Source organism: Adiantum capillus-veneris, chromosome 1 (assembly GCF_014529385.1).
Source record: "Adiantum capillus-veneris isolate H3 chromosome 1, ASM1452938v2, whole genome shotgun sequence".
Taxonomy (NCBI): domain Eukaryota; kingdom Viridiplantae; phylum Streptophyta; class Polypodiopsida; order Polypodiales; family Pteridaceae; genus Adiantum; species Adiantum capillus-veneris.
The window spans coordinates 79,927,261-79,951,267 of record NC_140931.1 but is presented as its reverse complement, the minus strand read 5'-3'; the positions used below and the strand labels follow the sequence as shown (position 1 = coordinate 79,951,267).

The following is a 24,007-nucleotide window of genomic DNA, read 5'->3' as shown; positions in this document are numbered from 1 at the left end:
CTTGTAATAAATACACCACGTAACATGGCTTACCATGTAATGTGTGATGTTATTTTCACCCCAAGAAACGGTGAAGACCTTGGTAAAATCTGCAAAGGCTTCTTGAAATGATTGGCGTTGTTCTTCTGTTGTGCTGTTAAGGCCCATAAGCTTGACTATTTTATCAAAATGTGCCCAAACTTGCTTGTGCTTGTTTGCAAGCTCGCCATTTGAATCATTGTCAGTAGTAGCTTTGCATAACTCCTTCCAAAGCTCCCAAAGGTTACCTGCCTACTGGTTGGAGCTGTTTACAGCATTATATCGACTTGGCTTTCCTTGGGAAACTTTCTTCAAAAAGTGTCTAGCTTTTTGTCCACTCATTGACACTTGTTGAGCAATTTTATGGGCCTCCCCTGTGTTCTTTGCAGCAATGATAGACACATTTCCACCGTGACAGCCAATGGAATTCAAGAGTACCTCCACTCTTTCGATCGCTTCCTGGGACTTTTCCAATGGTTTCATTGTGAAAGCATAGTCAATGTGGAGCTTCAATAGCCTATAAAAAATGCGCATGAATGCGTGTAATGTACAAAAATGTACATTCGATAGAGAAAATGGAAAGATTGGATTTCAAGCGTGGTCCTTTTGATCACGGTCTGGGACATTGAGCATGGGACATCTCAGAATAGACGCTTCCCATTCTCTACCTTCATCTCTGGCATCACGACAATCTAACCCTTGTTCTCCATGCCCTTGCCATGGAAGCATGGAACCGACCTTTGTATTGCTCTTATGTGATTTTTGTCCATTAGTTTTGTACCCTCGAGTGCAAAATGGACAAGGCATGAGAGAAGAAGCCCCTTGTTTGCAGCCAAGCAAACACTTTATGGTCTTCAAATCTCCACCTAAGTGCCACTCCACATCAGAACTACCAAAACCCTCAATCTCCAACTTCTGACTTGCAATTTGGGAGTGTATTACTTCTGTGATCCATGGAGTTCTCTCAAAAATCCATGAAAGTACTCCATTGGTCTCTTTGGGCACCTCAATAGCACCCAACCACCAAATGTCTTTCTCTGATTGCACGCTAAAAGATGGGGTGGGAGATGGCTCGACTGAATCCTTTCGCTTGGTTTGCAAAAGAGCCTCGTTCATTAGAGTGACACTTAGCCTCTCTACTTCGGCCTTTCACTATTTGACACTCATCGAGTTTCAGCACAAAAGCGACCTTTGTGCCAAGCACTACAAAATAAATAGTGCCAAGACTTTAAACTTCAAAGTCTATGATAAGAACAATCCAAAGAAAAAACTAAAGTGTGTCACCTTCTTCAGGTAACTCGTAAAATCTAAACATGGCTTGTTGAAGCCTTCTAAGATCCACAAATATATTGTTCCACATTGTGTAAGGAAAGCCCTTCTTCGAAGGTCTTTTGGATTGTTTCTTACCTTTTTCCCTTGTCTTTGTTGCGCACGAAGCATAAAGGGAAGTTGGCATCGTGTCGTCAATGTGTAGGTATGTTCCAATCCGGGAGAACACATCTTTGTTTTTGGCCTTCTTTGCGAGGTTGACCTTGTGAGGAACGAGAAATAGGTTTTCCACAATTCTATGCTCTTTGAGGGCATCCTTTAGGAGTTGGAAAATAGCTCGATAGGCTTTGGTGTTGATTCCAGCCTCATCACAAGCTTGTTGCACGTCATCATCACTAACCACATTTCTCAATTTACGCATAAGATTCTTGGTGACTGCATCCTTAATGTGCTTACCACCAAGTGATTGTAAGATAGAAATCACATCCTGGGTATTGAGACAACCAGTGAGAAGGTTGACTCGATCATCTTGGTTTGTTCCACCGCATGCCTCTTCGATGAAGTTTCTAGCAACAAATAAAAATAAATGTTAGAAAATAGTGTGAAGTAAAAATGCATCATGCAAGTAAAGGCCAAATCACCTTGCGGCTGTCACTCGTCGTTTGCGTGCTCCTCCCGAATGTACAAGAGTTTCAATGGATGAATACGTGTGTTTGCGTTGCCTTGCACCAAGGGGTGTTTCTTTCAAGTATGTGATGGTGTTGGCAAGCTTCTTAATGTGGGACTCCTTTTCTTGCATTTGTTGTTCAAGAGTTTTAACCACCCTCTCCGAAGAGACAACACTCTCTTATAATGCCGTCATCTTGAGGTGAAGAGCTTGACATTCGTGCATCCAAATATGCAAAGAAGCACATGCACCCATACACAACCGCTTGCAATAGCCTAACAAGCCTGCTTCTCCCCTCGCAAGAAATTAAAGAAATGTATATATGTTGGGAGGGAGTTTTAAGTAAAAACTAAATAAAATTGATTTTTTTTGTTTTGGATATGTATATATGTTGGGAGGGAGTTTTAAGTAAAAACTAAATAAAAATGAATTTTTTTTTTAAAGTCAAATTTTGACTCTTAGTGACCCACGTTTTTGCTGATGTGGGCACACCCCTATGCTTCCTTCACTTCTAAAAAAACTAAAGAGAGAGTAACCCCTTAGGTCCACATCCTACATTTGTCTAAACAAAAGGCTAGAAAAGCCTACTCAAAACTACCTTCTTCAATGCCCTTGCTCTCTTAACCCCACACAAAATTAGCCTTAATCCCTAAAAATTAGGATTCCTTATAAGGCCCATGCAAGGTTCATATTTCTCCTAATGCTCCCCATCTCCTTTCCCAACATTTGGCACACTCAATTATGTTACATAGCTCTATTGAATTTGACCCATTCTCTTTTGACAATGTGCTAATCACATGCAATGAAAACCTTGTCGCAAAATACAGAGAGATGAAGTGGAATGTTAAATTTGATGTAGAGAAAGAGTAGCAAAAGAAGGAAGAGACTGAATAAGCCAGTAAAAAAAGTCTATTCGTCAAAGTACAGGCATGTAATCTCATTTTGAGCTAGCTACCTTGCATGATACCATATTCAAAAGCATTGTCATGCATGGTGTGTCTTCCTAGCAGTTTTATGGTCGGTTGTTGCTCTTTAAGGGTGTAGTTGCTATCTAAATTTGTTTTAATTGTTCATATTCGATTCCAAATCAACTTTTTTTTTGCAAGACATGGTCTTCAAGACCTTGTACCACATTGTGGAGGGGCCTACGTTGGCAACACAAAAGGACAAGCTTGTGGTATATATACAAACATGAGTTCTCCTACATGCTATGTCTTGTCAGCATAGGTTACTTCAAGCTGTTTTGATCATATATTGAATGCTATGAGCTTTGTCTTATGATTATTTATTGAAAGAGGAAAGGAGTGTCTAGTGGTTGTGATGGGAATCTTTGTTGTTGTGCTTGTTGGTCTAATTCTCATTTTCATGTTGCTTTTCATGAGAAAGAGGAGAAAAATACCAAAGAAGGCTAGTATATTCCAACAAGGCTTACATCAATTATTAGTTTTTCTTTGTCAAATGGTTGTGATTGAATATCCAACACATCATTGACAAAGGCGAAGGAGGAGCATATCACTCTTGATATGTTGTAGCGCAAATACAATAGCATCTGCATAAGTCTATTGTGTTCTCTAAGATCAGTGTTTTTCCTTGGCTAATTAAGACAAGTTTGGTGCTCGACAAGTTTGGTGAGCACCCTTACAGTAGTCCAATTGAAGAAGAGGCTTGGATGTGGGGACATTGTGAGTGTCTACCTTGTAGAACTGCATGGAAGTATCTTGTACGACCACAAATAAAAAGAGAGATTCTCACATCTTTGGATCATCCCTTTTTGCCTTCTTTTTATACGTACTTTGATATAAAGTCCTCTCTCTCTCTCTCTCTCTCTCTCTCTCTCTCTCTCACAGCTATGCAATTAAGAGTTGTGACATAGATATGTGGGGTCTCTTGGGAATGTTCCTACGACATGAAAATTTCTCTTCTTCTTCTTCTTCTCTCTCTCTCTCTCTCTCTCTCTCCCCTTGGATAGATCTTAGAGGTGTCTTGATAGCTTTCAAAGCTCTGTTTTGGCACACTCAATTATGTTACATAGCTCTGATGAATTTTACCCACATTCTTGAATTTTGAGAAAAGCACACCATATGAATCTAAACCATTCATATATTTTTAGAAGGAAACCATTCCGTACACCGAACGAGGATAAGAGGACAACCCTGCTTTTGGGGTCTTATTTTAACCCTTAATCTTTACAGCTCAGCTTCTATTTGGCGCGATCACGATTCATTACTAACAGATGCAATATTTTGGAGGACTGTTGTCTTTGTCAGACATTAAGTGCCCATGATGGCATAAAGTATGAGCTGAAGTGGAGGGCTCTTCATGTCAACCACTGGGGTACTTTTCGCCTTTCCTTTCCATTGTGCGCGGTCTCTCAAGAGCTCTGCCATCTCTGCCTTCCACTGATTTGGCTTTGATAGTGGGATCTTGGTCAAATTCTGACGAGTCAAATGTCTTGTAATGCAAGAACGTATTGTCCATACAGACGATATCTCCATATAATTTTGTGTACTGTGCTCATGCCTCTCAACTAACGTAAATCTGCCTCTAATACAATTGCGGCCATCAATTAGACTGTTCTAGAGACAATGTGACTGATAAGCTTGGATAGTGTTGTTGGCAAGAAGATTCAAGGGGGTCCTTTCAACCACAAGCTGCATACAACTCTCAAGTTGCAGTAAACATAAAAGATGACATAAATTCAGTGCACTGATTTGACAGAAACTAAAGGTATACACCTGGATGAATCCAGCATGTAGCAACGACGCTGGATTTGGGTTTTATTGAGGAGTATCTAGCATAGAAACCCCACTAAGATCCTTTTTGTTTTCAAAGTGGAAGGAAAGGTTGAAGGTAGTGGAAGCCCGTGGCAGCCCAAGCTGGGAGACCATGGGGAGGAAAGGGCAAATGACAGAAAGGGGCAGCAGGGGGCAGGACCAGGAAACTGGCTTGGACGACACAAAGCAAGGCAGGCTGCAGGGCGGGTTCCCTGACCTTACATTTAAATGCTTCCAACACCCACCCGTTGCAGCCATTCGGTGTAGGTTCGATACCTCGGGCCAACTCCACCAATTGAAGCGCAAAGAATCCTAGGAGATTCCATAAAACAAACCAGGATAAGCCCAGATTCACATTAGAAGGAAAGTGCAAGCTATTGTCTCATGTAGTCATCCCCAAGACAATATAACCATCAGCTCCTCCTCACTAACGTCATTGTCAGTGCCTAATAGTGTTCTATCTAGTATTTGCCAACCGCTCAGAACAAAGGAGTCCTGTTTTTAGTCCTAACTTCGGCTGGCTGCCTTCAACTGATTCTTGCATGCTCCCACACACCCACACACACGAGCATACATCCGTACAAAGATCTGCATGCCGCGAAGGTGCTATCTGCTACCCAGGTCTTGCCACAAGTTACAACTTTCAAAAATTCAAAAAGCTGGGTATTGCAGCATCAGCAAACTCAACCATTTGAAAAGCATATCTGGCAAGGAAAAATGTGCGTTTCAGACATATTGGCACCCGTTTTAGGGTTATCCTGCAAAGCACCTGCTATAAAAAATTAACCTTGCTTAGATCTATCCTGCAAATAAAACGTTTTGCATAAAAACCGCATGAGGATGCCTCTGCTGACGATTCATCCGACACCCAAAAGTTAGTTTAAACACTCTACATGGTAACAACTTCTAAAAGGCTAAGCTGGCAGTCACAATGAAGCTGAAGATAAGTGTAAAGACCAATTTTTATCACACTTGAGCTTTATATCATGTGAATGTTTTATATACAGCACTATGCATAGATATATCACATAGATTGTAGCACACACGATACCATTGGTTTTTAATCATCTTCTCCTCTTTGCTAACTCTTTGTCAAAACTTTCAAAAGCATGCTTCAATCCTGAGAATAAATTATCAACAATTGCTCCTATCTCTGCCCTGAAATAAACCCACCAGCGACAAAATGTGAGATAGTGGTTTAAATTTCGTGCAAAAGCAGCACTTCAAAAAATGGAAATCTTACCCCGCTGAAATATCCCCTTTCTTTCCAAGATTGCTGTGCCTGCCATTTTCATCATGTGCCCTCCCACGACCCAATCCATAGCCAAATCCTATCCCAATCCCACAACCTGCCCCTACCCCTGCTCCAAACTGTAGACCAGGAAAACCAACACCTAGACCTGCACCTGTAAAAGCCAGCCAATATATTGTTAACAAACGCACGATCCAAACATATAAATTTTGCGCTTGAAAAACATCTATAACACACAAATGACAACCCTCATCTCTTTAAACTCCAAGTATTCATTTTAAAGCCCCCCCTCCACGGTGGATGCAACCGGAGCACTCATCTTGAGCAAAGTTCAACATTCACATCCGCTGCACCTTACATTGGTATCAAAGCTTTGGCAGTGTTCTGTATCACTCAAGGAAAGAACCGCATATTTTGTTTGTTTGTTGAGGTCGCACGTAACCCAAGTTCACTTGGGCGTGTCGATTCCTAATCGTGTTTTTGAAGAGTGACAAGAAACCCAAGAAAGAAGGGCTTGTCCAGCCTCCCCTTGTTTCTCATTGAGAGCGGACCGTGCACTTAGCGGCCGGCAAAATCGACGTGAGGTGGGAAAAAGCAACCTTGGTGTGGCCAAGGGGTGCGCCCGTGGAAAAGAGTAGAGCTCGGGTAAGAGAAGATCCTTGTCTAACACAGATTACAAGCGAAAGAAGAACCTCAAGACTCAAGACCCTCAAGCACTCAAGAACTCGAGACCCTCAAGACCCTCAAGAATTCAAGAACCACAAGAACCCAAGTTCCTCGTGAACTTAAGAACCCAAGACTTCAGTGTACAGTCATTATCTGAAGCGGAATGGATACTTCACATGGAGGTGATGAGCATGGCAGTGGCGAAGAAGAATTTTCCCAACTAGGAGGTTTTTCTGACCCTCCCCCTTCCCCATCTACGCCAAGGATTGTACCAAATCCTATGAAGAACCCCCACAGGAAGATTCGATCCATCACGAAGAACCAATCTTGGCTCTCGAGTCGAGGTCACAAGAACCCCCACAGGAAGTATTATGTGTTCGAATGATTAGTCAGCACGCATTGTTCGAGTGTTCCATTCGTGATGCTTTCCTGTATTTTAGTCACCGTCCTTATGTGATCCCTTTTCATAGGCATGCCATATTGTACGATGAACACGATTCACTCATGAATGAGCACAGATGTATGCAAATAACTCATGAAAAGATGAAATGTTTGCATTCAAGGAATTCACATTCCATGTCTCTTCCTTGGCATGACACAGTATCAGAAAGAGCACAAGAAGGATTGAGCATCAAGCATGGGCATTTCCATTGTGATTTGTCACAGTTGATTGATTTAGATCACAAAGTCAAGATTCGATTCCATTGTGTCCGTGTGTTTGATGAACGGTTTGGCACTCCGTCACTTTGTTCATCTGCATTACATGCACAGTTTTTTCGAAGGAATAGTATTTTTCCAGTCACTTTACATGGAATGGATATGTTCATATTTTTGTGTTGGAAGTGGTTTCACGAATTTTCATCCTCGGAGATTCTTGAAGAAGGTAAACGCATGACCGTAGACGAAGTTGAAGCGTTGAAGGAGCCACAGATGACTTTGTCTCGCTTTCGGCGCGGCCCAAAGAAGCAAGCGTTGCTGACCTTTATGAAGTTCAAGTATCGCATGACCCACGCATCAAAGTGGGCCGGTGAAGAGTCCTTCACAGGATCTCTCTCGACGCCATACAGTTTGGTACCAGTACCTCACTTTGAAAAGGAGGGGATGTCATGTGCACATCTAACCCTATGTGTACGTGGACAAGCTACTTCATGACATGGGTTCGGTTCACTTAGATTAGGAAGTGTTCTGACACTTTTGTGAGTCTGTTCGCAGACCGTGCATGTCCAGACACTTAGAGTAGATGCATATCCTCTGGTTGCACACAGCATGATCATCAGATTTCCATCACAACCCATCAGGAGCATTTTTACAGTACATAGACCTATTTTCTCTATTTTAGCCAATTTTCACTTATTATTTTTAAGTGACTTTTGTTGGAAAAGTGGGTAGGGCAATTTAGCAAGCCAAGTACATAAGAAACCTAGCGCTAGCACTTTCTGGCAGAAGAGGCAGCAGGAACATCTTGTTCAACAGGCACCTTCTCAGCAAGACCTTCCCGGCAGCAAGCCTGGCGTTTTTCATCAGCAAAAGCCCAGAGTTTTCAGCCATCACCAAGCCCTGGCATTTTTCCATTGCAGATCAGCCCTAGTGTTTTGCATTTGCAGGACAACCTGGTGACAGCAGGACCACAGACCCTCTAGCGTTTTTGTAATAAGTCCCCAATTCAGCGTTTTTGGATCTGCACAGCAGCCTAGCGTTATGTAGATTCATCGCGACAAGATCGTCATGAGCATCAGCGTTTTCAGATTTCAGCATCAAGACATCGCGGTACAAGTCCCGAACCTTGCAGATCTCACCTTCCCGCAACAGATCCTCGCCGCATGGTCAAATCAGCCACAGTTTGCAGTTTCAGCCCGGAAAACGCAGATGCTGAACGCAAATTTCAGCATCTGTGTTTTTAGCGCGTCACCATCGACATAGAGTCAAAATTCAGTAGATAAAGATTTGCAGATTTCAGCGATTAGTGTTTTCAGATTTCAGCCCGTCTCGTCGTCGACATCGTCGGCAAGTCCAAAGCATTGTAGAAATTTGTGCAATCAATAGTAGACCGCTCTCGCCATAGAAAGTGGGGCCTTCGAAGGAGCGTTTTGACAACATTCTGGTATCGTATTCTTCTCTCTCTATCTCTCGGTCTCATGCACCTTCATTCAGTGTTCACCACTTCCATTGCACTCTCTCACTAAAGGAACGGAAGGCTCTCCCTTCCGTAAGTAAAAGGAACCCTTGAGCACAGTTCGGAGCACTCATCTTGAGCAAAGTTCAACATTCACTTCCGCTGCACCTTACACAACGTGCTGCAGATTCTCGCCAAGTTTGGGAAAGTGCTGGCTAGAGTAGGTCATTTTTAGCCTGGTAAAAGCAAGACAGCTCGTAGGAACTTGCAGGTTTTCTCCCGAGTTTTATAAGAATAAAGAAATACCAAAAGGGGCACGAGTCTTTGGGGCCTACAGGGGGTCGATGTCTGCTTGGAAGCACTCTAACTAGTGGTTTGTTTGAAGTGTTAATTCCAGTCACAGGTTTATTCGTAAAGTTTCTATGTGTCGTGAAGTTCAAGTAAACTTTTTCAAGAGAAGATTCGGGTGAAAGCTAAAGTCTACCGCCCTAGGGCCGTTTTCATGGATCCGTCGCCAGGACAGAATCACTTTTTCCTTAAAGAGTGAGCCTTGGTTGGTTTGTGGCGAAGACACATAGCATAGGAACTCGAAATTATACTATGGCTGATAGGAAAAACGATGCCAAGGACGAGGGTTCCTCTTCACAAGACAGACAGGTTGTTCTTCCTCCAGTGTTTGAGCGTGGCGAGAGTTCACGGCCGCCCCTGTCTGTACCTTTCGTTGATTTGAATGCTCCACAAGGTCAAGGCCATATGACTGGGTAACTAGACTAGGATGCATTCAGGATACAGTTAGTTGGTGCTGTGAATGTGTTTTCTCGGTTGGTACAGAATCCTAGGTTTATGGAATTTTTGCAAGCGCCACCAATGTCACAGTAGACAAGGCAATTGTCTCATGCAGTAGAGCCTGTTGAGGCTCAAGCCCAGGTCCCTTGTGCGTCTCAGCAAGGGAGGGAGCACTCTCATGTTGCAGAGTCAGTTGGGGCTCCAAGACAAGTTTCTTTTGTCCACGAACAGGTGGTTAGGACGCCTATTCCACAGGCTTTACCAGTTCAGCCAGCCAAGGGCCACCGAAGATCCCTATTACAATGCCCGTGTTGCAGAAAATTCCCTATGATAATTTGGGAGCACTCGAAAAGTCAAAACCATACAAGAAAGGTGGTGCAGCTGATACCTTCACTGGTTTCGAGGATAAGGCACAAGCTCTTACATTCCTCTAGCAGTTTGATACAGTTTATGCAGGGGGGGGATTTTACAGAGGCCTCCAAGATCAGGAAAGCTGCCACCTTTTTGAAAGGAAACGCGCGTTCATGGTGGACAACACTGTTGATGTAAAGACAGGGACCCGCCACATGGATATACTTCAAGAAAATGTTTGCATCTGCATGCTGTCAAATGAATTTAAAGCCGATGTCATGATGGATTGGCACCAACTCACTGCAGCTACTTGCAAGAGCCTGCAGAAGTACAATAGGATGTTCTGTAAAGTGTTGCTCTCAGTAACATCCTACACGTTTGTACCACTGACAAAGCAGATTGAGAAGTATTCTTGTGGCTGCCTAAAGGGCTTCAAAGCTACTGCACAAAGAACAGAGTGGCCACCCTTACTCAACTTATGGAGGTTGCCAACACTGGAAATGCTTTGTTGAAAGGAGAAGACGGTGGATTCCAGGGCAACGTGAAAGGGGGCCAGTCCAAGAAAAATTCAGCAAAGAAGCCCATGGCAAAAGTGGCTCTTGAAGTGTCACAAGGGTTAGAAAAGGCCAACAAAGGCAAGGATTCACCTGAAACGTCTGGAGCACACGCTAAGAAACAGAAAAGGAAGCCTTTTGTGCACAAGTCATTCGAGGAAAAGAAAGTTCTAATGGCTGAGAACAAATGTTTTATATGCGAGCAGCCTGGTCACTTTGCTACGGATTGTCCACAGAGAAGAAGACCAGCTGATTCGGCAGATAAAGAGGACAAGAAAGCAAGAAGCCCAAACCCACGGCAGGTTTAGTGCCAGATATGGTGGGTGATAGGCCAAGTTTAGATGCCAGTGAGTTATGCAGAGCATGGGGTAAAGTTAGGGACCAGAAAGCACTTATCCGCTTATCTCACCAGAATTGGCCATCAAGTTCGCACGACTTTCTTTGGCTGGCAGACTTGTAGTGGCCAACCAGGTGCTGTTGACTACTATGTGGTACATCACTTCTTGCTGGATCTTCTCGAGTTCTTGTAACAGCCAGGTTGAGCGGCTGATCAGGAATTTCCTTTGGTCAGGGCGAGACACTCCGACAGCCCGGGACAAAGTGGCTTGGTAGGTCATCATTCTTCCTTGTTCCCAGGGAGGGCTTGGGATCATAGACCCAGCACAGCAGAGCAGAGCCCCTCTTGGGAAGTTCATCGTCCGAGGAGGTGAGAAGCCCTGGAATGAATTCTTGTTACAGCGGCTTCGTGCTAGGGTGCCTCAAGCAGGAGGCCCCTGGTAGCCTTCGACCAAATGGATCTTCACAGAGATGCGTAGAGTTGGTTTGAGCAGGAGACTGGAGGATCGCTTCGCTGTGGGGTTGCTACGATCTTGGGAGCACTTGCTGTAACAAACTTGGACACTCCAAGTCAAGAATCAACCGCGACAGCACCAAATAACCACTTCAAAACAATTCATAGATCACAATAGATTTGCACTGGCCCGGCGGAGTTCCGTGCCTAGAGATATTGGCCCCAAAGACTGGCGCCCCTTTCGGTATTTCTTTTTGTATTAATCAATCATCAAAGTACAAGAGAGCGGTTAGGGTTTCACTCTCAGACTCTGCGTCCAGATGCCCTGAGAAGTGAGGCCCTCATCACTAATTTAAAGGTTACAAGGGATGCCCAAAAGCAGAGCCCCAAAAGCTTTTAAAATCAAAAGCATCAGTTCTTTCTCTCTCTTAGAGACTCTTTTCTTTTTTCTTTTTTTTTTAAAAACAAAAGCAAAATTCGCGTCGCTCATCATTTTCCAAAAAAAAAAACTTTTTTTTTTATTTTAATAATCCGCCTCCGCGATTTCCGGAATTTAGGGTTTTTGGCAAAAATTAGGGTTTGCAGGAATTTTAGGGTTTCTGGCAGAAATTAGGGTTTCTGCTGTCCGCCACGTCATCACTTTGTGACATACCCCCCTCTTGAAAGCATTGTAATCGACCGCGATTACGCCTGCAAAACCGACAAAAGCCATAAACCGTCTTAGCAGACACTGACTGTTAGTACCTACGTACTAGGAACACACATCTAGCACATGTACAAAATCGACAGTCACATCACACGACATCACAGGACATCACATGACATTCAACATTCATTCGGATCTTAGACCATGATTTATCGGCAATGTAGCTAGCAATCACATCTAGGTCCAATCGGGACCTCATCAATGTCCGATTGACTAACCCCTACTGCAACCATGTCTATTCGAGATCAATCAGACCAAAATGCTGCAGTCATTTCGGCTATCAGTTCCTGCACTCACAAGAAGTCAAGAACAAATCAGTATCATAATCAGGAATTCCATTTCATAAAGTCATCCAGCAGAATACTGTCAGCTCTCAGTATCCCTAAAGCTCAAAGAGACATCAGTGACTTTAGTATCAAAATCGAGGCATCTGTTGACAAAGGAGTGGAGTAACTCCCCTCTTGTGCATCCCACTGCACCAGATCTTCGGCCAAGCTAAGTTTCTGGGTTCCGTTTGGAGTAGACTATGCTAAACCAAAACATCGAGGTAAAGTTTCACAATCCGAGGAGTATCTGCTAGGTGCTCCATCCACTTCGCATCAAATGCAGGAAAGTTCTTGAACTTAACCAAGAACTGCCTTCGGACTTTACCTTTCTTCGTATCATTATGTGCCAAAATCTGTTCACGAACAAGGATCTCCTCGTTTTCTTCCACTTTGGGTTGCTCATCAGGCTCCCCATCATCAGGCACATCACCTTTAAAAGGTTTCAAGAGATTCACATGAAATGCATTGTGAATCCTCCAAGTATCTGGCAGTTTCAGTCGGAAGGAGACTTCATTTATCTTTTCAGTAATCTAGAAAGGTCCGTAGTATCGCATACTAAGCTTTGGGAAAAAGCCTCTCCTTTCCCTTTTTCTTTCGTAGGCGTGCCTTCTCAAAAGGAAGAGCACCCAATCATCCTCCTTCAGTTCCAAGTCGCGACGATGGCGATCCACTGCCTTTTTCTGTCGTTCTTGAGACTCTTGCAAAGTCTCGCGAACCTTGGCAAAAGCCGTATCCAAATCTCGCGAATATTCATCCGCTTCAAATTTCTAATCTTTCGTGCTCAGGAAGGATGGAACCTTCGCAGCAGTTTCAACAATCTCACATGGCGTCTTCCCCGTCGAAGAGTGTATCGTGTTATTGTAGGCAAATTCCACCAAAGGTAAGTTCTTTTCCCATTGAGTCTTCTGATGCGAGATACAAGACTTCAATAAATCTAAAATCACTGAATTGGCAATCTCAAATTGCCCGTCAGTCTGCAAGTGGAATGATGACGAGAACTGCAACCGCGTGCCAATGTTCTCCCAAATTGCCTTCCAAAACAAACTCATAAATCTGGGGTCTCTGGTGGAGACAATCGTCTCAGGCGTGCCATGTAATCGGAAAATCATCGTGATCATTCTGTTTTCTTGGGAGATCAAAAATGAAATCCATTGCAATAAGGCTGTAACAATCCCTGTGCCTTATGCCTGTCAAACTTGACCGTCTAGCATACCAAGCAACTGCGCACAAACTCTTCCACATCCTTCTTGGGTCACGGCCAAAAGAAGTATCTCTCTACCCCTTTCATGGTGGTAGCAATGCCGCGGTGACCCGTAAAAGGTGGACAGTGGCATTCAGTGATAACCTTATCCCTCAACGGCTGTGTAACGCACAACATAGTCTTTCTCATCAAGTAGCCTTCCCGAAGGGAGTATCCCGCTACTGTCTCCCCATCTCGTATCCGTGTGAAAATATCTGCAAAATCTGTATCTGTGGCACACTGATCGACCATATCCTCGAAGCTCCTATGATGTATCGCGGAAATAGCCAAAACCAACGGTTTTCGAGACAAAGCATCTGCCACCACATTCTTCTGTCCCTGCACATGGACAATCTAGAAGTGGAACTATGACAAGATGTTCGTCCACCGCATCTGCTTTTCCGAAAGATGCTTCTATGACAAGAAGTAGATGCACCAACTCTGATGGTCTGTAAAGACAGTGAAATCCGCTCCGAGTAGGTAATGCCGCCACTGAGCAAGAGCGTGGATAACCGCCAAAAGCTCTTTCCCATAGATCTGTGCTGTCATCTCTGGCCTAGAGAAGAAACGGCTCTCGTAAGCTATGACATGGCCTTCTTGTATCAAGACCGCACCCAGACTACGACCACAAGCATTACAATATACTTCAAATGACTTCTGCAAGTCCGGCAAAGTCAAAATAGGTCCCGTAGTCAATTTCTCTTTCAATGTCCGAAAGGTAGTCACCTCTGTGGGTCCCCGCGAAAAAAGGTACTCCTTTCTGTGTCAAGGTATGCAAAGGGGAAGCAACCTCTGCAAACTTTCATATAAACCGCCTGTAGTACGAACACAGTCCCAAGAAGCTTCTAACTTCATGGACATTCCTCAAATTGGGCCAATCACGGATAGTCTCTATCTTGGCCGGGTCCATTTGCACTCCTGCTGCTGACACAATGTGTCCCAAAAAGTGTATCTCTGGTAGGAAAAATTCACTTTTCTTTGCATTAATCACTAGCGTGTGATCTCGTAATGCCTGAAAGATTGGAAGCAGATGATCTCTGTGTTCTCCCTCATTCTTGGAGAAAACAATGATGTCGTCAAAGAAAGTGCCAACAAATAGCCTGTTCTCTCGAAAAATCCTGTCCAACATCCGGTTAAATGTCACAGGAGCATTGGTTAAAAAGGCATCACCAAAAACTCAAATAACCCAAAAGTCGTCCGAAAAACTGTCTTGTAGACATCTCCTAGCGCTATCCTGATCTGATGATATCCACTCTTCAAGTCAATCCTGTTAAAGCACGAGGATCCCTGTAACCTGTCGAGTATATCATCGATCCTAGGAATCGGAAATCTGTTCTTGATGGTGATTTCATTGAGAGTGCTATAATCGATGCACATTCTCCAAGATCCGTCTTTCTTCAAAACCAATAACACAGGAGAGCAATACGGTGAAGTACTAGGCTGGACAAGACCCTTTTCCAAGAGGTCTTTCATTGGGTTCATAATCTTTTCATTCTGTACTCGGCTCACACGATAAGGTGGCCGATTCGGTGGCGTGCTTCTAGATATCAGATCAATGGTATGATCTTCAAGCCCTCTCAAAAGCAATCGGCATGAGCGTGGAGAAAAAAAATCTTGGCGTTCTTTTCTTCAGGTCAAAACATATTCAACCTTTATCCATCGTTCAGTTCTCCCAAAAGAATGAGTAAGAAAACTGAAGTTCATCAAGTACAATCTCTAAGCCCTTCATTTATCAAAGTCGCTTTCTCGGCCCGGTAGTCAACCACGGTGTAGTTCTTGTGGTACCAAGGGATCCCGAGTAGAACGTCACTCGCGTGCCCTGAACACCCCTGTCATTGCAAACGAAGTTTGCCAATGCTCGGTGTAATGGCAACATCCCATCCGGGTGCCAGTCAAACTACCTCCGCCTGTGGCGTCTGTCTGTCGGGCGTAGTTCCAAATCGAGCCGCCAATTCCAAGTGAAAAGAAGTTGGCCTTGGCTCCTTCAAAAGAGCTTCCTGATCCTTCACTTTGCCCCGAAAACGGCAAAGTTTGTACTTTCATTCATTAGATTCGGTGCAGGTCCCACACCATGTGGTACCAGTTCTGCTTTTCTATCTGCCTTTTCTGCCACATTCCTCAGCTGCTCTCGAACTCTCAGACCTGTCGTCGTCTTTATCATTCTGTTCTTTCTATGCCTTATCAGGGCACTTCGCGGAAATATGTCCATGTTCCGCGCATCCAAAGCACTTCCCCTCTCTCATGAAGCGAGCTCTCTCCTCAGGAGTAAGCTTGGGTCGTGCATCCTTTTTTTTCCTCTAGGTTGCTCTTTTTCATTCTACTTTCATTCCCAGAAGTCTGTTCGGCTCGTTGTGTCATGGCCTCATCTGTGGGGTAGGTCAGACTGCCAGAGTGAATGGCAAAGCCCCGCTTCTCATCAACTCCTGAATAGAAGCCGACTTCTGTTCCAAGCAGTGTTTCGGATCTCTGTAGGTAAACCCAAGGTAAACCGCTCAATCTGTTCTCTGAACGAGATCTTCTTGACTGAAGAGGCGGGTAGAAAAGAGCTCCAGAATCTTTCACAATAAGAATTCACTGTATCGCTCTTGATCATCCGGAGATGGTTCCAAGCAGCTCGTATATCTCGCTCAAACTCTTGAGTCAACCAAGAAGAAATAAAAAGCCTCTTGAATTTCAGCCATGTAACTGGCACAGTCTTGCTTAATAGAAGCGTGGACCACCAAGTACGAGCATTCCCCTTAAAGTAAGAGGCAGCTCTCCGAATCTTGGAGTGCTCTGAATAGCGTCCTCCCGCGAAAGCGATGTCAAACTGCTGAATAAAAGACAAAGCCTTCGAAGCATCTGAGTCTCCTAAAAAGTATCAAACTTGATCGAGTGGCCACCTTCCTTAAACTCTCGGACTTTCTTGCTTTTATCTTCGAGAAAGTCATACTGGTTGGCTTTGTAAAAATTCTTCTTGTTCGCATAAAACTTTCCGTCATCGGAAACTGAGCTGTCTGTAGACGAGTCCTCAGTAGAACTGTCAGTCTCTGGGCGAGATGTAGCCTTCTTTGCCTTTTTCTTACCCGTTCCGAAGCTTTGTGTCTTGCTTCGCTTTTTGCTTTTTTCTGTCTTCTTCGCTCTAATCCGAGGAGCTAGAAGAACTGTCAGAAGAAGAAGAAGAAGAACTGGGTACTCCTTCAAATCGAACACGCTTCTTCCGTTTCTTTGCTTTGTCGAATGTCGACTGACGACCCAAATATCCCGGGAAGTCAGTGCCTTTCTTCTGCTTTTTGCCGTGCTTTTTGGCTTTCTTTTGCGTGTCAAAAAGCTGAGCAATCCGTGCATCAACCACGTTCTCCAGTTCCTTCTCCGTATATTTCTTGGAGGCAGAAGGTTTCTTGAGAGCGGGTTTCGGGAGTGGTGTTGTGGTTCTCTGCCACTCCATCTGTACCTCTTTCAAAGAGGTCTGGTTCATATATTTTGCCATCTTCGGGTCCTTGGCAAAATTGAGCATCATCTTTGTTGCATCGCCAATCAATTGACGACGCTCCATCTCTGTTTGCTCCGCCTGAGTAGGCCGAGGCGGGCCATACTCTCTGTATGAATCTTCGTTGTGATCCCAGCCCGCATCTCCAGATGCAGAGGGAGTCGACTGATCATTGCCTGAAGCCATAGGTGCCGCGGAAAAAAAATTCGGGGATCGGATTTCCCGTAGAAGAGAAATCGGCCGTGCTCTGATACCACTGTAACAGACTTGGACACTCCAAGTCAAGAATCAACCGCGACAGCACCAAATAACCACTTCAAAACAATTCACAGATCACAATAGATTTGCACTGGCCCGGCGGAGTTCCGTGCCTAGAGATATTGGCCCCAAAGACTGGCGCCCCTTTCGGTATTTCTTTTTGTATTAATCAATCATCAAAGTACAAGAGAGCGGTTAGGGTTTCACTCTCAGACTCTGCGTCCAGATGCCCTGAGAAGTGAGGCCCTCACCACTAATTTAAAGGTTACAAGGGATGCCCAAAAGCAGAGCCCCAAAAGCTTTTAAAATCAAAAGCATCGGTTCTCTCTCTCTCTTAGAGACTCTTTTCTTTTTTTTATAAAAAAAAAACAAAAGCAAAATTCGCGTCGCTCATCATTTTCCAAAAAAAAAAAATCTTTTTTTTTTTTTTAATAATCCGCCTCCGCGATTTCCGAAATTTAGGGTTTTTGGCAAAAATTAGGGTTTGCAGGAATTTTAGGGTTTCTGGCAGAAATTAGGGTTTTTGCTGTCCGCCACGTCATCACTTTGTGACACTTGCGGCGAGGCCTGGAGCAGCGTCAGTGTTGGGGTATAAAGCCCAATGTTGTTGGGGTATAAAGCCCAATGTGGTCGCCCAGGTAAGTGGGCGGGCTGCCAGGTATGTACACATTCTTTTGTAAAAACCTAATAAGAACTCACTATGCTCTACACATTATAGTAGAGAGAGTTCACCATATCGTCGTGCTCTTCTTCTCGCACTCTCTCTCGCGTCGCACTTCCGCTCGTACTCCTTCAATTGGTATTAGAGCTCAAATCGAGGCTCGGGGCAGCATTGCAGGAGGCTAGAGTCACCAGCTCAGATTGGAGTGAAATTCGACAGGCAAAGACACGGCCCCAAATCTTGTGGGACAGCCCATAGGGCTGGGTAGTTGCTTAGAATTTCATTCTGAGGTCATCTCGGTCACCGTTCAGCTTCAACAAAGTTCTGCGCAGGCCATTTTCGACTACGTGGTCTCAGCGGGTGCAGATCCGACTCTGCAAATTTGGGGTTTTCGGCCTACGACTGCAGGTGCTGAGGATATCGACACTCCCAGAGTGTTGATTTGTGGCTATCTACACATCGAAGGACGGCTCACAGTTCTTGGAGACGTGTCACATACGACACAGGCGCATCTACACACAGACTGTAGGCGACATCCACTAGTTCATCAAGTAGCTTGTGTTTGCTGCTTGATATTCCAGATTTCATCCTGACATTGCAGGTACTTCCACATGGAATGTATTGTCAAAGATGATGTATGTCTGTTGAGGATTTGCTGGCTGTGAGTCACGCAGCAAACAACCGCCGCAGCGGTTACAGCATACAGTGGGAAATTTGTGGATGTATGACTTTGTGGGAAGTCTATGTACTGTCAGATTTACTGCAGCCTTTGTTGAGGGTCGAGTGAGGTTTTATTGAGCTGGGGGATTCTCGAATGTTGAGATCCTTTCGGTGATACAGGTCTTGGAGCGATCCCTCGAGCACCCTTAGATAGGCAGCTAGGATGTATTGACTGTGAGTTAGACAGTTGGGATTGCATCTTTGCTTTACTGCCGTTGAGGCATTGTCGCAGTCTATGCTTACAGGACAGTGACAGGACAGTCAGAGACAGTACAGGTGCAGGACAAGTTTACCCACAGCTTACAGTGTTAGAGAGACAGTGGTTGTTTGAGCTGTTTTTTGGTCTGTTTCTAGTACACCAGAGCCATTTTACAAAGGAGACTCTGCCAAAATTTCTGCAAAATCTGAAGCTTTCATGGTTCATTTGACAGGTTGATATTGGTTCAGAGGTCAGTTTACAGGGGAAACTCTGCCGAATTTTTCCCAGGAAAGTAAACTACTGTGAAGCGTAGCTATGGCTGGATCACAGGACACTGCTCTTTACAATATCAAGAAGCTGGATGGAACCAATTTCCCATTGTGGAAGAAGCAGATTTGACACGTGTTGGTACAAAAGAAGCAGATAAAACCTATAAAGCTCAAGGGGATAAAACCAGAAGATATGGACGAAGATGAATGGAGCGAAATGGATGAATTGGCACTTTCTACCATTATGCTGACTTTGGCAAAAAGCGTTTACTTCAATGTAGCAGACGAGATGTCGGCTTATCAAGCATGGTTAAAGCTGAGTGATCTTTATGAGAAGCAGAGTGCAGCTTCACAGGTATACTGGCTTAAGAAGCTTGTTGACTTGAAGATGAAAGAAGGGACACCTATGTCCAATCATCTGAATGAATTCAACACAATCTATAGTCAGTTGTCAGCTCAAGGTGTCAAGTTTGATGAACCTATTAGAGCTATGTTCCTGTTGATCACATTGCCGGAAAGTTTGGACACTTTTCGCACAGCTTTGAGTAATTCTGCACCTCCAAATGGTTTGAACATAGCAGGTGTAGAAGGAAGTCTCCTTACTGAAGAAACCAATAGAAAGACAATGGACAAAGGCAAAGGAACAGCCTTAGTTGTCAGGGGAAGGACCAAAGAAAAGTACAAAGGTGGAAAGAGGAATCAGTCTCGTAGCAAGTCCCGCAATGCTAAAGGCAAGAGTGACATAGAATGCTACCATTGTGGCAAGAAGGGTCACATGAAAAGAGACTGCAGAGAATGGAAAGCAGAAAAAGGCAAAGAGAAAGCTAAAGACCATGGTGAGAAGAACAAGTCCTCAGTGAAGATTCAAGAAATACATGTGACAAACACTGCTGCAGAGGATGACAGTCTAGTGTCAAGAGACATCTACTTCTTGAAGAATACAATGGACTCGGCTCTTCTTACAGCATCTGATGGAAATGCACTGAGTGACTGGATTATAGACTCAGGGGCATCACTTCATGTGTCTCCAAACAAGGAGTGGTTTACCTCTTATGTGACCACTAAAGATCATGTTCGGCTAGGCAATGGGCAGACATGTGAGATCTTAGGTGTTGGAGATGTTCAATTGAAGTTTCAGAATGGCTCTTCTTTCACGCTGAAGAATGTGAGACATGTTCCCGCAATTACAAAGAGCTTGATCAGCACAGGCTTACTTGATGATACTGGCTATGTCACCACTTTTGGACAGAACATGTGGAAGATATCCAAGGGTTCTATGACAGTAGCACATGGAGTAAAGTCTGGACGACTTTACATGATTTATGTATCAAATGTCTCTAAAAATGTAATCAATGTAACTGAGCAGCCGAACGTTTCTTTGTGGCATAGCCGGTTAGGACATATGTCCAAGAAGGGAATGGAAATCTTGTCTCGTTCTGGTTATTTGCCTGGCTTTTCATTTAATGATTTTGAATTCTGTGAACATTGTCTGTATGGTAAGCAAACACATCAGCCACATAAGCATAGAAGCAGTAGAAGAGATACACAGTTGGCACTTGTTCATAGTGATTTGTGTGGACCTATGCCTAACCTATCTCTAGGGGGAGCTTCTTACTTTATGACATTTATAGATGATTACTCGAGGAAAGTATGGGTTTACTTTCTCAAGCATAAGGATGAACCGTTTAGTGTTTTCAAAACGTTTGTGACACTTGTGGAGAATCAGAGTGGCAAGAAGCTTAAATGCTTACGCACTGACAATGGTGGAGAGTATGTTTCAAAGGCCTTTCAGGACTTTTGTGAGTCCAAAGGTATAAAACGTGAACTTACTGCTCCTTACAATCCTCCTCAAAATGGTGTTGCTGAGAGGATGAATAGGAGCATACAAGAGAAGGTCAGAAGTATGTTGTCTAATGCACAGCTGCCAAATGGGTTTTGGGTTGAAGCTGTATCAACAGCTGTTCATTTTGTAAATAGATCTCCTAGCAAGGTTTTGCAGAAGGATTCAGTGCCAGAGATGGTATGGTCAGGCAAAATGCCCTCATACAAGCATCTCAGAGTCTTTGGCTGTGAGGCATATACTTACGTTCCAAAGGAATTTAGGAACAAACTTGAGCCAAAGAGTAGAAAGTGCATCTTTCTAGGCTATGGTAATTCTGGTGAGATGGGGTACAGACTTTGGGATCCCGAATCCAAAAAGGTTGTTCGTAGCAATGATGTTCACTTTAATGAATCCAAATATCATTCTAAACCAGAGAGGGTTGAGGAGATTAGAAGAGTTGTCTTCCAAGAAGATGGACTTGCACGTGCAAGACAAAATGTCAGGGCTCAAGAGGAGCAAGGACAGGATAGAGTGGAACCACAGGTTGTGGCTGAGCCTGAGCCACCTATTGTGCGTAGATCTGGACGTGTCACGCGACCTCCTGATAGGTTTGTTCCATCTATGAACTATGTCATGTTGACTGACGGCAATGAGCCTTCATGTTACAAGGAAGCAGTGCAAATGAAGGACTCCGGGAATTGGCAATTGGCCATGCAGTCAAAGATGACAGCTCTGCATAAAAACAAGACATGGAAGCTAGTTAAATTACCATAGGGCAAAAAGGCTCTACCTTGTAAATGGGTTTACAGGTATAAGATCACCGCTCATGATAGTCAGCCAAAGTACAAAGCAAGGCTTGTTGCCAAGGGCTTTAAGCAAGAACAAGGCATTGACTTTGATGAAGTCTTCTCTCCGGTGGTCAAGATGACTACATTGAGATGCTTTCTTGCATTGGTTGCCATATTAGATTTGGTGTTGCACCAAATGGATGTCAAGACAGCGTTCTTGCATGGTGATTTAGATGTGGAAATTTACATGCAGCAGCCAGAAGGGTTTGTTGAGAAAGGCAAGGAAGATTGGGTATGCCGGTTGTTAAAGAGTCTTTATGGCTTAAAACAATCACCGAGGGTATGGTACCATAAATTCCACAAGTTTATGCTTTCTCAAGGCTACAAACGTAGTGAGTTCGATCACTGTCTATATACAAAGAAGGCTAAGGATGGTAGTTGGCTGATCCTTATTTTGTATGTGGATGACATGTTGATTGCTGGCAAGCACTTGGAAGAAATTTCAGCTTTGAAGTCAAAGATGGCAAAATCGTTTGACATGAAAGACATGGGTGAGGCAAGTCATATACTTGGTATGCGCATTGAGAGAGACAAATCAAAGAAGTTGATTTGCTTATCTCAAACAGAGTATATTGACAAGGTTTTGCAACGTTTCAATATGGAGAAGGGAAAGGCATTGAGTGTTCCATTGCCACCATATGTGAAACTTAGCAAACAAGATTGTCGTGTGTCTGAGGAAGAACAGGCTGAAATGGATAAGATTCCATATGTGTCTCCAGTGGGTAGTTTGATGTATGCAATGATTGCTACTCGCCCAGACATTGCATTTGCAGTGGGAGTAGTAAGTCGATACATGTCAAACCCAGGCAAGAAACATTGGGAGACAGTGAAAGGAATATTGAGATACCTGAAAGCTACAAAGAGTATGCGTATATGCTATGGGAGTCAGGAGCTAAGTGTAAAGGGTTTTACAGACTCAGATTATGCAGGTGACTTAGACAACCGAAGGTCTACGTCAGGGTATGTCTTTACATTGGCTGGTGGAGCAATATCATGGCGTTCTAGATTACAAGATTGTGTTACTCAGTCTACTACAGAGGCTGAATATGTTGCAGCATCAGAGGCATGCAAAGAATCAATTTGGCTTAATCGACTAGTAACAGATTTGGGAATCAAAGAAGAGATGCCTGTGTTATATTGTGATAGTCAAAGTGCTATACAATTGGCTCGCAATCCAGTTTATCACTCAAAGACAAAGCATGTGGATGTGAAGTATCATTTCATCAGGGAAATGCTCGAGGATAAGCAACTTCAGCTTGTCAAAGTTCACACCACAGAAAATCCTGCTGATCTACTTACAAAAGGACTTCCCTCAGAGAGCTTTGCGCATTTTCGCAAGCAGTTAGGTGTAGGGTAGTACATCACTTCTCTACATCTCTTGTATATTAGCTTGTATAGTAGCTTCTCTCACACTTAAAGTACCACATTGGACTTTAAGTGGGAGGTTGTTGGGGTATAAAGCCCAATGTTGTTGGGGTATAAAACCCAATGTGGTCGCCCAGGTAAGTGGGCGGGCCGCCAAGTATGTACACATATTCTTTTGTAAAAACCTAATAAGAACTCACTATGCTCTACACATTACAGTAGAGCGAGTTCACCATATCGTCGTGCTCTTCTTCTCGCACTCTCTCTCGCGTCGCACTTCCGCTCGTACTCCTTCAATCAGCCTACTTACATGGAGGAGCGCCTACGACAGCCCCTTGTCTGGAACCCCATGGTAAGCACTCAGAGAGGTCACCTAGTTGGTAGTCGGCCTCATGTTTCCTGGGGTTCCATGGATGCGGGTCCAGCATGCTCTTTAGGTGATTGGTTACAGTTTTCAAGCTTGTCAGAGGAGCTACCGGGCTTTCGGCTACAGGGCATGAGAGGGGTGCAGAGCATGTGCCAGGACATCTCAGAGGCAGTACTAGCTGAGTGGTTCATGCCTCTCGAGTCAGCAGCGCCTAAATGGATGGGAGCCTTCACGCAACTGGAGGTTCTCATCTCTGTTAGGGCTTGCTCAAAGACTGTTCCCTCCCTGTTTTTCGAGCTACAAGGTGAGGGACGCTTACAGCGAGTTGCAGTAGAGGCCCCGCAGGTGGCAAAGTGCTGTTTTCAGAGGATCCGAGTGGTGGGCATCTGTGGGAGGACTTGTGTCATCGATCCTGACCCAAATGCTCTTGCGATTGGACACTGGAGATTGTGGGCTTGGGAGTGTTTTCCACTGGCACGAGTACAGTGGGATCCTGGAGAGTGGCTCTGGAGGGACC

General features: G+C 44.1%; 1 protein-coding gene across 1 annotated transcript in view; it reads right to left on the bottom strand.

Moving 5' to 3' along the window:
* Nucleotides 1-5,672: 5,672 nt before the first annotated feature.
* LOC147465039 (uncharacterized) overlaps nucleotides 5,673-24,007 on the bottom strand; it is a 58,220-nt gene continuing 39,885 nt past the window's right edge. The window contains exons 2-3 of the mRNA XM_086517631.1: nucleotides 5,972-6,134; nucleotides 5,673-5,886 (exon numbers count right to left, since the gene is read on the bottom strand). Coding sequence (XP_086373757.1) covers nucleotides 5,793-5,886; nucleotides 5,972-6,134 — 257 coding nt within the window. The 3' untranslated portion in view covers nucleotides 5,673-5,792. The remainder of the gene's footprint in view (nucleotides 5,887-5,971; nucleotides 6,135-24,007) is intronic.